At 34.0% G+C, this 14,479-nt stretch overlaps 1 protein-coding gene across 4 annotated transcripts; it reads left to right on the top strand.

Moving 5' to 3' along the window:
* Positions 1-6,435: 6,435 nt before the first annotated feature.
* Positions 6,436-9,980, top strand: LOC132044648 (4-hydroxy-tetrahydrodipicolinate synthase, chloroplastic). 4 transcript variants are annotated; one of them, XM_059435149.1, is made up of 3 exons: positions 6,436-6,543; positions 7,851-7,934; positions 8,855-9,980. In XM_059435149.1, the coding sequence occupies exons 1-3, from the start codon at positions 6,482-6,484 to the stop codon at positions 9,780-9,782; spliced, it is 1,074 nt and encodes a 357-aa protein (XP_059291132.1). In that variant the 5' UTR covers positions 6,436-6,481; the 3' UTR covers positions 9,783-9,980. The 4 variants fall into 4 exon arrangements, with proteins under 4 accessions (XP_059291132.1, XP_059291131.1, XP_059291135.1 ...); XM_059435148.1 differs by having other exon boundaries at positions 6,482-6,543; positions 7,848-7,934; XM_059435152.1 differs by lacking the exon at positions 6,436-6,543 and adding an exon at positions 7,027-7,729.
* Positions 9,981-14,479: the final 4,499 nt, after the last annotated feature.

Genomic DNA, 14,479 nt, shown 5'->3' with positions numbered 1-14,479 from the left:
GGGGAATTGGGTGTAATTACATGGTTGCTTTTAGTTTGTTTCTTTTTTGTTTATTTATTTTTTATTTTTACTTGTTAATTATTATTTTTTTAAATGTATTTTTATTTTTATATTATTTATTTTCATTTCATTTCATTTCTTCTCATTCCAACCTTTACTTCTTGTGGTTCCATGTAATTGCTCATATTTTTTTTATTTGTTTATTTGATTCATTTAGCATAACCGTGTTGTTATTTTAATTTTTGAAACTATACCTCTTAATATTGGAAAGAATGAGTCATTAACAAACTTAGCATATAACGAGTGGCGTTATTAAAGTAGAATTTCGATGCGAATGAGGTTATAGACTTATATTTTCCCTTTCTTTTGAATTATTTACTTAAGTTACGTTAGAACTTATTTATGTAATGTTGAATTTGACATAAGAATATTATGTTAAACTTTTTCTTTTGGATTTTGAATTTAGGTTATGTTTTCAATTTTAAGTTATTTGTTTTAGTACTTTTGACTTGTTATTTCACATTGCATGTTGTTTATTTTTCACTAACAGTTGATGGGTTTTTTGTGTCAAACATTTGAATAATGTTATGGCATTATATTTACAAATTTTTTTTTTGTCAAACATCCAATCCATGACATTCTCACAAAAAAGTCTTTTTTAAGTTTAAAATTAATTAAAATTAAATATTATTAATTTGAAAAATATATATCAATTACTTTTTACAATATTAGTTACAAATATATGATTTTTAATTAAAATACTTTCAAGAAACAATGTGTTATTAAATAACTAATTTAATATCATTTCTAAAGGCAAATATTTTTTAATTATTAATTTTTTATAATTAGATTTTATTTTTAAATTAAACTAACTATGTAATTACACTTGTGCAACCAAACAACACACTTGTAATTACACTGTAATTATATTATGACAAACAAACAGGTCATTGTAATTACATTGCTGTGTAATTACTAGGTTGTGTAATTACTACCCTAGTAATTACACCAATTCCAATTAGCAGGTGGCTTTCCAAACAGGCCCTTAATGTTTTGTCTACACAAAAGAAACAATTGAAATCACACAAGCACCTCTGTTGTACTTCTTCTTAACGATGGTGTCCGGAATAACTTGCGCACATCTCGACAAGTTTACTGGCTAGAACCTTCTACCTTCCACCAACAATGTATCAATAAACTTTGCATACCAAGGCTAGGGCAGTTGGAATAAATCACTTACAATATCTTCTTTTTATCTTTATTGGGATTTGAACCAGATTTTCACGATTTTCACCCACTTTATTGACTACTGGGCCACGCCTTGGTTGTGAAACTTTGGTATTTGTGTACCCTTTTCATTTCCAGCTTGGAAGTCCAGGAATATAAGACATAAAGCAAAATCTAATTCACAAGTCAACTTAGGCTTACTTCTCAGATGAAAGCTTACAATAGAGGAACCACTTTAGAAAATAGAAGGCATGGCTAAATGTCTAATTGAGCATATTATTCACATAAAAATGGAGATAATTTATGACCAAAAAAAAAAAAAAAAAAAACATTGCAATAGAGAACTAGTCTTTCAAACAAAACCTTGTTTCCTTTACTACTCCCTCCGGTTCATAATAAGGTTGTGTTCGGTATGGAGGTTTTCAATTTTCTCATGTTCGTTTGGCCAAAATTTTAGAAAATATTTTCTTTATGAAAATAAGTTCCTTAAAAATGAGAAAAATGACTTTCCTAATGAAAATAAGGAAAACAAGTCTGACATTTCATCAACCACCCGACCCAACCCCCTCCATTTTTTTTTTTCAAAAGTTTTAATTTTTTTATTTATTTTTTGGTTTTCACACCCCCCCCCCGCCCCAACCACCCTCCAAAAAAAAAAATTAATTGTTTCTGTTAAAAAAAAAGTTTTTAAAAGTTTCTTTTAGAGCTTTTACACCACCCCCCTCCCCCGCGCGACCCATCACCCCTCCAAAAAAATTAGCTTTCTTATTTGGTTTTCTACGCCACCCAACCCCTCCCTAATTTTCTACTTCATATATTTGTTTATAATTTTTTTATAAAATATGAAAAATTTGCGTTGTTAAATTTGGTGTGGGATGGGTGGTGCAGGTAAGAATTTTTTTTTCATTTTTTGTAAAAGTAAAATAAAATATATGACATAGAAAATTTGGGAGGGGGGTTGGGTGGATCCATGGTGTGGGTGGGGTTGGGGTGGGTGGTGTTGGTGGGGTTTGGGTGGCTATTTTCTAAAAAATACTTTTTACTAAGCGGCCGAACATGAGAAAATAAGTAAGAAATTCACTTATTTGCCAAGACCACATTTTCCTCCTTACCGAACACACCCTAAGTGTCCAGTTAGCCTTTTAGTTTTGGTTCAAATTAAGTGTCCACTTACATAATCAAGAAGAGACTAACTTTATTTTTTCAGATTTTCCCTTATTAAGTGCTACGTGACCATTTCTCAATCTATAAGTTAATAATAATATGCAAATTTTGATTAAGGGCAGTTTAGTCAAAATGTCCTAATTTATGTGGCATGCTTTTATTTTTAGTTTGTCCAAAAAAGATTGTCACATTTCTAATTTACAAACAATTAACTTTATGAGATGATTTATAGCCACACAAATATATATGAATTGTTATGGACCGCAAATTTAAAAAGTCTTCCATTTTTTCTTAAACTCTGTGCCAATCCAAATGGTGTCATATAAATTGGGATGGATGGAGTATTTTTTTCTAAGAATTTAGGATTTTCTTAAGAGGCTAAATGCTAAGTGGACACTTATTTTGAATCGGAGGGAGTAGTCTTTTGAACTAAACTCACTTGAATAATCGATGATTTTCAAAAATCACATTGAAATAAGGACTTGATAAGGCTACAACAAAAACATTACACTCCTCCTAATTTATATGATGTAATTTGATTGGGCACAGAATTTTAAAAGTAAAGGAAGACTTTTGAATCTTGCGGTCTAAAACAAGTCAAAAATATTTGTGTGGTTATAAATCAACTCGTTAAGCGTAAAAAGTAAAGTTTAATGTTAAATTGTTACTAAATAAGGAAATGTGTCATTCTTTTTTGGACTGACTAAAAAGAAAAGTGTATCATATAAATAAAGACCTATATCTCACTAGTCACTTCAATGGAATGAACCTTGATGAGTAAGTAGCACCAATACCAGGTTTCCCATGCTTGATAGGCTTATATGAGAATCGAGAACTTAGCAAAGTGTATTTGAGAGTCTGAAGGAGAACTGAAGAGCAGATGTTTCAAGACATTTCATGTGACAGAAAACATCAAGGGATTTATGAGTGAGTCAAATGACAAGTTTGCCCTTGGTGACTTTTCTACAAACGTAATACAAATACATTACAAGGCAAAATAGAGAAAATAGACAATAATAGCCGGAAAGGAAAAACCTAAAACGTCTCTTCCCCTTATCTTCATTAACGCCGCCTCTCTCTCTCTATAGCTCCATTTACATTTATCAAAATGTCATCATCAATTATAGGTCGCTGCCTTTTCTACAACATTGAAACTTCCAAAACAAATAGGTATGTTGTTCCAGATCAATAATTAATTGCTTTTTCAAAAATACCAGGTAGCAAGCTGATAGATAAGATTATTCTTGGGATAAAACTAGCATTTTTGGTCCTAAAATTATATGTATATTGTAATTTTGGCCCTTGTGATATTTGACTAAGCACATTTAAACAAAGAGGTATGTTGCTGCAGATCAATACGTATAACAATTGCTTAGCTGATAAGATGATTCTTTTAAACACCACTAATAAAATCCTTTTCGTTCAAGTTTTGTGTTTTATCAGTCAAATCATTTTATTCCCCTGCAAATGGAAAAGCCATAAGTTGTGTGATGATACAATCTAGAAATTGAGCTGCTTGCAGGTTGTTGAACTTTGGATGGGAAATATAGTTGTTACTTCAATTAATTGTTGACGGGTTTTCTCTTTTAGCATTTGAGTCCCTTTTAATTTATAGATACATGTGGTGTTATTTACGATAGCGAAATAGTTTCTTGTCCTTTGATTTCTGCTACTATATATTGTTTTTTGTCTTTCGATATACAACTTTACAATATTACACACTTAATGCAAATATTATGCACTTAATGTATCAACCTTGTATAAAAATGTATATGAGATGTTTATACACACTCACAATTATACAAAATTATACAATATTATATAAAATTATAATCAGTTTCTCATCTTTAGAGCACTAAGACAAAATACAAGCAATTTAATATTATTATTTTAATATTAAGATGAATATTATTATTTTAATATTAAGATGTAATAAACTCCAACAATCATGATATTTCAGCCACAATTAACTTTTTAAGAAATGGAAAATTAGCATTATAGCATGCACTCTGTATTTTCTTTTTACTCTTTTCATGAATATCAATTCAATGTTTATTATCACTTCACCGTTCCTTATTCTCTCCAAGTAATAGAATTTTTTTTTTTTTTTAAAAGAAACTAAGCAGAAGTTTGTTCATCAAAACCAAATACTTTTCTCTTTATTTGAATTTTGAAGTTGGAGTTGTGTTTGGTTATAGTTTGCAAAGAATATTTGGTTGTCTGAATGTACTGAAAGTGAAAAAAGTGACAAAAAGTAAAAATAGGGTTTCAGGTGTTTTCTAAATTCCAAAGGTACAACTTCAAGTTGTATTGGAAATTTTCATGACTAAACACTAATTTTCAAATAAAGTGAAAAAAAAAAAATGAAAAATTCTCATGGCCGGACGAAGGTGTTTGGCTAAGTTTATAAGCTTGTCAAATTGACTTATAATCACTCTTTTTAGCTTATTTATGTGTTAGGTAAATACCAAAGTGCTTGTAAGTTACTCCCACTGTCCCAAAATAAGTGTCACTTTAGGAATTTAAGATAAAAATTGGCAAGTGTTTTCAATTATACCCTAACATTAAAGAAGTAGTCCTCTTTAATATTGCTCAATGATAAAAAACAGCATCTAATAAATAGGGGTAGTTTAGTAAACTCCACATTGTATTTGTTGATTTCTTAATGAGCGTGAATTTGCTAAGGTGACACTTATTTTGGGACGGAAGAAGTATAAGCCAAGTACTTATAAGCAAAAATCAGCTAAAAGTCATAAGTTGATCATCCTAATCTAAAGCTTTTTAGCTTATTAGCACTTTTAGTTTAACCAAATATTTTAATATTTTATCTTTAGTATTTTTCCTAACGGGAAGGGGTCACATATATCCCTGTACTATTCCAAAAAAGTCGTACCCATCCTCTGTTTCACTTTTCGATGATATATACCCCACCGTTATCTTTTTTAACATATAAATGACTCCTTTAATGGGGACACATATATTGAAGACCCGTCGGTTTTTCTTGTAGTTTTGTACATAGTAGTTGTTATTTGCTGTTACTGCTTCATTTTTCCTCTTTTCACCCACTGCTCTTTCATGTTTTAAAACTACCCGAAATACTGTGCATGACTTTTGGACTGATTTATTTGAGCACTTCAATGTATGTGGCAATAAAAATAATGGTGTAGAAGAAGATTAGGTTTGAGCAATTTCTTCATAGCTTGTAGCTATAACAAAGATCAAGAAGAAGGGGTTTCTAATGGGTTACGGGTATGGGTCATAATTGGGGATTTGTGTATTTTTTTATTAAATAAAGAGAAAAATAACAGTGGAGGTATGTATCATCGAAAAGTGAAACGGAGAACGGGTACAACTTTTTTGGGATAGTACAAGGGTATATATGACCCTTTCTCTGTTTTCCGAATTCTCAAAATATATTTCCAAAACATGACTCCTAATTTTCCCTTCACTCCATATCTGTAGTTCCACATTTTTTTTTTTAATACGGATACTTTCAAATTTATATCCTTTTGCAAAAATTTTATGTGTAATGTAGTCATTCTAATAAAAGAACAGTTTATTGGCATTTTTTGCCAAACACATCAAGAAACCATTTAATAGTTTTAACACTTTTATTTAAATATGTAACTGCTTATTTATAAAATTAATTTCAGTACTTAAAAATGCTTATCATTTATTTACAATGTAAAGTTAATCCAAATGGGCTCTAAAAACTCTTTCACCAAAGTTATCCGCAGCCACTTTATAGATAACCCTGGGTAGGAAGAGCTTCACCTAATGGGCCTTACGGGGCGGGTGTCTGAATTTAATCCAACTCTAATACGAGGACGGAAAAAAAAAATCCTTATTGCCTCCTTTGAGTCTGCCACTACGCAGTGAATCAAAAAAAATTGGGTGCATATAATTAATGCTAAAATCAGGTAATAAATGGATACATGGGGCTAAATCGGGTAAATATCATTTTGCCCTAAATAGTAAAAATCTCAGGCGCTATATCCAGAAAAAAAACCTAAGCGCCTCTTTCGCTTATCTCTTTCCCGCCGCCTCTCTCACTTTCCCTTACCTTTCTCTCTGCTTACATCTCCGAAAAATGTCATCTTCAATTATAGGTCGCTGCCATTTCTCCACCCTTGAAACTTCCAGAACAAACAGGTATTTATGTTGCTGGAGATTAATATCTATAAGAATTAACCGCTTTATTAATTGTTTTTTCAAAAATACCAGGTAGCAAGCTGAGAGATAAGATTATTCTTGGGATGATACTAGCATTTTTGGTCCTTGTGATATTTGACTAAGCACATTTAAACTTCAGTTTCGATATCATTGAAACAATGAAGCGTGTTTATTAATATGTGTAATAATGTTTTTTGGTAAATAACAGGTAGTAAGCTGATATATAAGATTATTCTTGGGATAAGAACATTTTTGGTGTCTAAATTATATGTATATTGTAGTTTTGGTCCTTGTGATATTCCACTAAACACATTTAGCCTTCAGTTTCGATAGCTTTGAAACAAAGAGGTATGTATGTTGCTGGAATATCAATTGACCAATCCCGCCCCATCATGATTGGTGTCGAGTCCGTTGTGAGAGGCGCTTAAAAGGCCGTTAATATACCTATAACAATTGCTTAGCTGATAAGATGAGTCTTTTAATAGACCTATAATGAAATCGTTTTTACTCAAGTTTTGTGTCCTTTTGTGAAGTCAATCATTTTATTCCCCTGCAAATGGAAAAGCCATAAGTTGCGTGATGATATAGTCTGGAAATTGAGTTGCTTGCAGGGTTGTACGCTGAACTTTGTATGGCAAATATAGTTGTTACTTCAATTAACTGTTGCTGGGTTTTCTCTTTTAATATTTGGGTCCCTTTAGTTTTTAGATACATGTTCTGATATTTACGCATTGTGATAACGAAATAGTTTCTTGTCCTTTGATTTCTGCTACTATCTGTTGTTTCTTGTAATTCGATTATCTTATTTATTTGTGGTAGTTACTGCTCCTTTTTTTTCAGACTGATTTATCATGGCTTATTCACTTTCGTTATTTTCATTTTCATATTGTTTTGAATTGTTTGTCCTTATATGACCTTTTTGGTCATGTTTTCTCTCAAGCCGAGGGTCTTTCGGAGACATCCTCTCTACCTCCCAAGGTAGGAGTAAGGTCTGCGTACACTATACCCTCCCCAGACCCACTTTGTGGGGTTTCACTGGATACGTTGTTGTTGTTGGTCCCTGTCAAAGTTGTTACGCCTGCTCATTGCAGTTACATGGATTGAGCTGTTTTCCCCTTCAAGTACCATAGTACTTGCTGCATTTCGGATTATCAATGAGAATACTGTTAGTTTCCTAGTTTTCTTTCCTTTCTTCTTAGCTAGCTTAGCTCTTTTCCAGCAATTCCTTTCGTAATTGTTCCAGGTAGTATCACATGATAAATTGTGTAATATGAAATGATTAGCAGGAGAACTGCAAGATGGAGGTCACCAAGAGCAGCAGTAATTCCAAGTTTCCACCTCCCAATGCGCAGTAATGAAGTTAAAAATAGGTAATACTATCCGCCTTTTAGTTTCTTAGGGACGTTGATTTGGGGTTAATGTGATCGAAGTTTTTTCTTTTCCTTCAGTATTCTTACTGTTCTAAATTGGTTTGAGGAAATCATATGTAGTTAGGTGTTGCTAAATTGACACACTGCTGTTGACTGGTCTGGTGCGTATTGGATAATGCCACTTCTTGTTCTGCAAGTGCCTGACAACTTGATTATTTGTGTATAATTGGAATGTAGTGGCGTTTTTGGGGTTAATTTCAGTCCATGCAAACGTCAACGTGGAAACTATGATTATTGCAAGAGTTGTCAAAGGCAAAAAGGTTAGGAAAAATCACAGATTGTTTAATTCCTATTTGAACAAAGTGTTAGGTGAGATGATAAAAGAAAGAATGTAGTATATTCACCAATTTTACTTACAAAAGAAAAGTATGTTGACCATCACAATGTCTCAATAGTACTAGTAGATACACAATTGTAGTTGGCGAATTCGATGTTAGCAAAACATATATTACAGAATAAGAGATTAGAAGGCACTGGTGGTTCCTTGAGCATAGTTTTATCATCTCTTTGTGTGTGTGATTGGATGAATGGTTCATCTGTTTGGTATGTTATTCCTAGCCTTGTAATGAGGTCAGTTTTAGATTTCATATTTTCAGTCTTCCGTGATTACACGGTATTAGGAACTATCTAGTGTATTGAATGCTTAGGTATTGCTGTGTGAACAAAATGGGGCATTCATTATCATCTTAATCTGATAAGCTATTAGCAGCAATCGATGATACATGCATTGGAAATGGACAAACATTTCCCTTTAAGCTAAAGCAAACAGTTATTAAGTGAATATCAGCATCAAGGAAATTTATAAGGGATACATGCAAACACGATGTTAACATAAATTCATTTAACCTTCTCTTATGCAGGACGTTTGCCGATGACATAAAAGCACTTCGATTGGTTACTGCAATCAAAACCCCATATCTACCGGATGGCAGATTCGACCTTGAGGCTTATGATGCCTTAGTAAATTTGCAAATCGGAAATGGTGTTGAGGGTGTGATTGTTGGTGGCACTACAGGTGAAGGTCAATTGATGAGCTGGGATGAACATATCATGCTCATTGGTCACACAATCAATTGTTTTGGGGGATCAATCAAAGTCATCGGGAACACGGGAAGCAACTCCACGAGGGAAGCAATCCATGCGACAGAACAGGGATTTGCTGTAGGTATGCATGCAGCTCTTCACATTAATCCCTACTATGGGAAGACCTCCATAGAGGGTATGATTTCTCACTTTGACAGTGTGCTCCCCATGGGCCCTACTATCATTTATAATGTGCCATCACGAACTGGTCAAGACATTCCCCCACGTGTAATTCAAACATTAGCAAAGAGCCCTAACCTTGCCGGTGTCAAAGAGTGTGTTGGAAATGATAGAGTGGAGCAGTATACAAGTAATGGGATCGTAGTGTGGAGTGGGAATGATGATGAATGCCATGACTCAAGGTGGGATCATGGTGCTGCAGGAGTTATTTCTGTCACTAGCAACTTGGTTCCTGGTCTGATGCGTGAACTAATGTTTGGAGGAAAGAACCCTGCTTTGAACTCAAAACTGATGCCATTGGTTGAATGGTTGTTTCATGAGCCAAACCCAATTGCTATAAATACAGCTTTAGCTCAACTTGGAGTCGTGAGGCCTGTCTTTCGCCTTCCGTATGTTCCACTTACAAAGCCAAAAAGAGTGGAGTTTGTGAAGATTGTTGAGGAAATTGGACGGGAAAACTTTATAGGGGATAGAGATGTCCAAGTTTTGGATGATAATGATTTTGTTTTGGTTGGTAGGTATTAGCTTTTTACCAAATAGTGTTGAGAAGTAAGTTTTTGTTGTTAGCTGCTTAACTTTAAAGTTTCTTGGCATGAAGATATATTTATCTATGTTCTATTTCAGCATGTATCAGTGACAGCTTTAGTATTCTTGTTGTTTGCTTTCCCTTTGGGGAGGCATGTACATCGTAGCTGTTAGTTTATGGACTGGATCATTTTCTTCTGTTTTCTGTGTTTATGGATTAGATCCTGGTTAATCTTCTTCTGCCTCGTTATGTTTGGTGTATTGTCATCTTTCTCCAAAGTACTTTATGTAGATGGAGAGAGGGATTGCTATAATTTGTTTTAGAGGGTTGTAGTATATGGTTTGCTTTTGTGTTCGAAATAGTTAATGGCAAGTGAGATAAAGAAAGCAGCTGGCCTTATGCGTAAAGCCTAGCCGTAACGGAGCGTAAAGAAAAATTGCATCTTTAATGGAGCAAGGTAATAAATACTCTACTCCCTCTTGATCTCTCCTTCAACACTGTTAATTTGCTGTTTCTCCCATTCATTTTTAGCTGTTGATGAAGCACTCAAACTATTTTTCAGGTTCACATTCTTCCCTTTTGCTGACTTTCTTTCTCTCTGATCTGCCCCTTAACACTATCTACAGTTTAATTTCCTTTCCTTTAATTTCTTCGCATTTTTTTTTTTTAATTTCTTCTCATGCTTACGGCTGTATAACTTTATCCTAACTTCTTCTTTTTTTGGGCATCTAGCCTGTTTCTTCTCCTTATTTTCCCCCCTCCTACGTTTTCTTTTAATTGTGTGCCAATGAGTAGAAAGATACAAAGAGACATATCTTTTTTTTTTTTTGCTGTTGTTAGATGGTCCTAATTTTCAAGGACATTTGTAAAGTAGACATCTTTTGGCTTTTTTTCTTGATTTTTGAGTTGAACAAAATCTCTTGGAAGATTAGTGATGTGTCATTATTGGAATTCTTAATTCAGTTGTGTTCTTAGGACTTTTAGCTGTCGGTTGAGACTAATGAGACTAGTCATACTTAAACAATGTAAGCCTGATAACCGATTCACCATCTTACTTTGCAATGGTTCTGAAACTTTAATTCTTTTGACTTTAGTCTGCATTCCTTTTCATCTCAGCTTCTGTAATTCTGTAAACAATAATTTATCCGTTCTACACTGTTAATTAGAACTGTAAAATTGGTTCTGGTATTTTACTATTAAAAAGTTAGAAAAAAAAAAAAAGAATAAACAAATGAATGAAGCATTTTCATTTGTTCTGGCCTGTTATATGTTCTCATGGGATTTAAGCCAGTTTGTGCAGATTACCCCTGTACTCGCTGGCCGCTGCTCCTTTGTGGCACGTAAATGCATACTTCCACTGCTTCTTTGTGACATGTTTGCAGACTTCCTTATATTTTTCTTTCATTTTGTTCATAATTCCTAACAAGCCCAACTGATTTCTGCCATTCCTGCTGTAAAATTAACGTTTCTTTTTGGAAAAGGATTAAAGTGAAAGAAACTAATAGACTTATCAAAAAGGAAGAAGTTAAAGAAACTAAGAAAGCCTCATCATCCCAAAAAGCTTTCTGAATGCTCAGGCATTGGATAAGAGAAACTTATTTTTTTTAAAAAAGAGGAAAATACTATTCTTATCTCTTATTTGGTGAAAGCAATGAATTCTCTTTGAGAATTGATGTTCTGAGAGCATTCAGTCAAGTTTCTCGTGTTTGGGACTCGAGACGATTCTGGAATATTGCGTTGCCAGCGTATTAATAACTGTCAGTCTCTAGAAAATGTATAATAAGTATCCAAATAGAACACTAAAAATGAGACCAATAGATATTTTACACTGGGATTTTTTGCGATCGTAAATTGTAACCAACGGAAGCATGGTTGTCCAGGCAAAGAGCTGTAGATGAGTGTGAAAATAGCTTAGTACTGCTGACCACTTTATTTCTTGACATCACTGTATGGGCTGCTATCTATGATTCATGTCATAGCTATCATTGTGTGTGACTTTTCTTAGTTCAGCTAAAGCTTTGAAGTGAATGATAAATCAGTTGGTCATGCATTTCAAGTTTGGATCTATGCTACTGCGTTATAACGAATAGTTCATTAAATGATCTTTTTCCTCTACTTTGCAGAATATACATCAAGACTGTCCGAGGGACACATATGTGCGTTTCCTAACAGCAAGAGAGGGAAATGTTGGCCCTCAACGATCTTTTTGGCTGCCTCAGCCATCTCTGCCGCCTTTAAAGCATCCTTGATTGAAACTTCCATGTCCTGCTTCTCTTTCAGACCTGCTTCCACTTTCATGAGAACTTCCTTTTCCTTGGCAGTGATGGTTTCTACTTGAGCCATGGCAGCGGCAACTTTTGTGTCAGCCTCATTTCTGATTTCTTCGACTTCTTTTGCTGAAAGCTTGGTATTTCTCAACTGCCAATTTTATCTTTCCATTAGACTCTGAGCTTATCACATCTCATCTTGTGAATCTGCTGACTTGCGAGCGTCTCTGCAGCTTTCGCCTCTCTTTTCAGTGTTTCTTCTGCTGAAGCTCGAGCGGTGACAGCTTCTTGTCTGAGTAATTCCACGTTCTTCTTCATCTCCTCTGCCTCGCTCCTGTAGAAACTGAACAGCCTCCGATGTAAACTGTTGGATTCGTGAATCTCCCTTTGGCTTGTTTGCTTCGTGCTCTTTCATGCTGTTATCAAGATCTAATCCTATCTATGGCCCTTCAAGCTATCTAGTTCTGCTTGAAGGGAATCCAGCAACGAGCTTTCTTCTGCGACTATTTCTTGCGATGTGTTTTTAGTATGATGAAGCTCTGAACTTGCTTTGGTTAAAGAATCAAATTCCGAGGCATGCAGAGACATTGTTGGGTTGTTCTTGTAAGACTTGAGTCGCCTTATTAATTTTCCTCTTGCAAATGAGTCTTGTTTGAGAGCCCTGAATTTCTTCTCTGCTTCTTCTTTATCTGCAATATTAAGATAACCCGATGCTTCGAGTTACTATTATCACTTGGAGAACCTGATCGACTACTCGTTAGAGAAGCTGTGTAACCCCCCTGCCCCATTTTTTTATGACAAGGGAGCCTGCAGCCGCTACCCTTTGGGTGCGCTGCTCCAGCGTAATAGCCCGCAAATCATAGAGGAGAGATAAACCGCATTAGGCAAGCCCCGTGCGACGAGATTGACCGAAAGCATGTAGGGGGATTCAAACTTGAGACCCCCCATTATGGAGATCCCTGCTCAACCAACTTGACCACTCCTGCGGGTTGTGTATTCCCCATTCTGCCTACGGTTTCTCAACATTTCTCCTGGTGAATCCTACATACGTGAGAATTAATGGCATATAAATTAGAGAGTTTCTAGTTTCAGAATTGATTATTTGTTTCTAATGATCCATGATGAAAAAATTCTCTGCACAAATGGTATGATCTCCTATGACCAGTTGCACTTTTAAATAGGAAAAAGATTAGACATCCATCTCTTTTGTTATTCAACTTGATAAAGTTATGGAGAAAACGTGTCACATTAGAGGTAAACTAATAAAGGTGTTCTCTAATCACCACGATGAGGATGATCCTTTTTGAGTAAAACTCAACGACACATATTCATGGAAAAATATATGAATGTTGGACACCATCGTTGTAGCATATTTCAATGACAATCATCTCTAACAAAACTTCAACTAAAAAATTGCAAACACTCTTTTTTAGTATGTGTACCCAATTGAAAATACAATTCCATAATGGTCTCAAATAATTTCAAGATTTTTTTGGTTTAGTTTTTAGATTTGTGTCATGAACCACATCATGCCTATGTAAGCTAAACCCAAAGGGAAAAGGAAAAAGTAAAAGGTGCATACTTATAAACCTGCCCTTTTCATTATTGCTATACTATTGCAGCTTTTTAGTTTTTGACGCTCAACAAATCTTTGAAGCTTCCACAGATTTTTTTTCATAAAAGAATAAAAGTTTCTCTCTGAATGGTTCTTTTTTTTTTTCTTTTGTTGTTACAAGAATTTCCATCAAGTATAGTTGAACTCATTGAAAAGAAAGGAAGTAAGTGTTTGAACAATCAATTTTTCCATTTTAATGATGAGGTTTTATCCAACAAAGAAACTGCTTTTTCTTCATACACACTCAAGTTGTCTCTCTTCCATACTTTTGACTCTTCGAAAAGTAAATATTTCCCCTAAAAACCATTTTTCTCTAAATATCATGGATTTTTACAAGTATAATAAGATAAATTCTCCTCCCTTGAGATAAGCTTAAATGGACGATATTATTAGTGAGATTCATATAACTGACTCGACTTGTTTGAAATTTAGAAGTACAAATATATGATCTCAATGAAGATTAAGTAAATTTAGCTCAACTTTCGCGTAATAAATAACGGTTGAAAGAAGATTTAACTCGAAGTTGATAAGTCATTGGATGTTATTTACTATTTATATTTTTAGGTTATACCAATCAATGATTATTAACATAGGTAGGTATAGTTGATTGGATTTAAGTTATATATATTAATATTACTATTAGTGAATTTCAACCTATTTATGGTAGCAAGTTGGTTATTGTTTTCAACATAATATCAATTAATCTATATGGTCATATAAATAATTGAGTTAATGGTCAAAACACATCTGAACTATCATTTTTTTTTGCAAGTTTCACACCTCAACTATATTGTTCCCCTTTTCTACCTGAACT

The sequence above is a fragment of the Lycium ferocissimum genome, unplaced genomic scaffold (genome assembly GCF_029784015.1).
Source record: "Lycium ferocissimum isolate CSIRO_LF1 unplaced genomic scaffold, AGI_CSIRO_Lferr_CH_V1 ctg51, whole genome shotgun sequence".
Taxonomy (NCBI): domain Eukaryota; kingdom Viridiplantae; phylum Streptophyta; class Magnoliopsida; order Solanales; family Solanaceae; genus Lycium; species Lycium ferocissimum.
Note: the sequence above shows the minus strand (reverse complement) of the source record. Positions and strands in the feature narration are given on the sequence as shown.

Excerpts from the sequence above, each read along its gene's own strand:
- LOC132044648 (XM_059435148.1), top strand. The coding sequence starts at position 6,482 with ATGTCATCTTCAATTATAGGTCGCTGCCATTTCTCCACCCTTGAAACT. Across the intron at positions 6,544-7,847 it reads GAAACTTCCAGAACAAACAG|CAGGAGAACTGCAAGATGGA; the intron begins GTATTTATGTTG and ends TGAAATGATTAG. Across the intron at positions 7,935-8,854 it reads AGTAATGAAGTTAAAAATAG|GACGTTTGCCGATGACATAA; the intron begins GTAATACTATCC and ends TCTCTTATGCAG.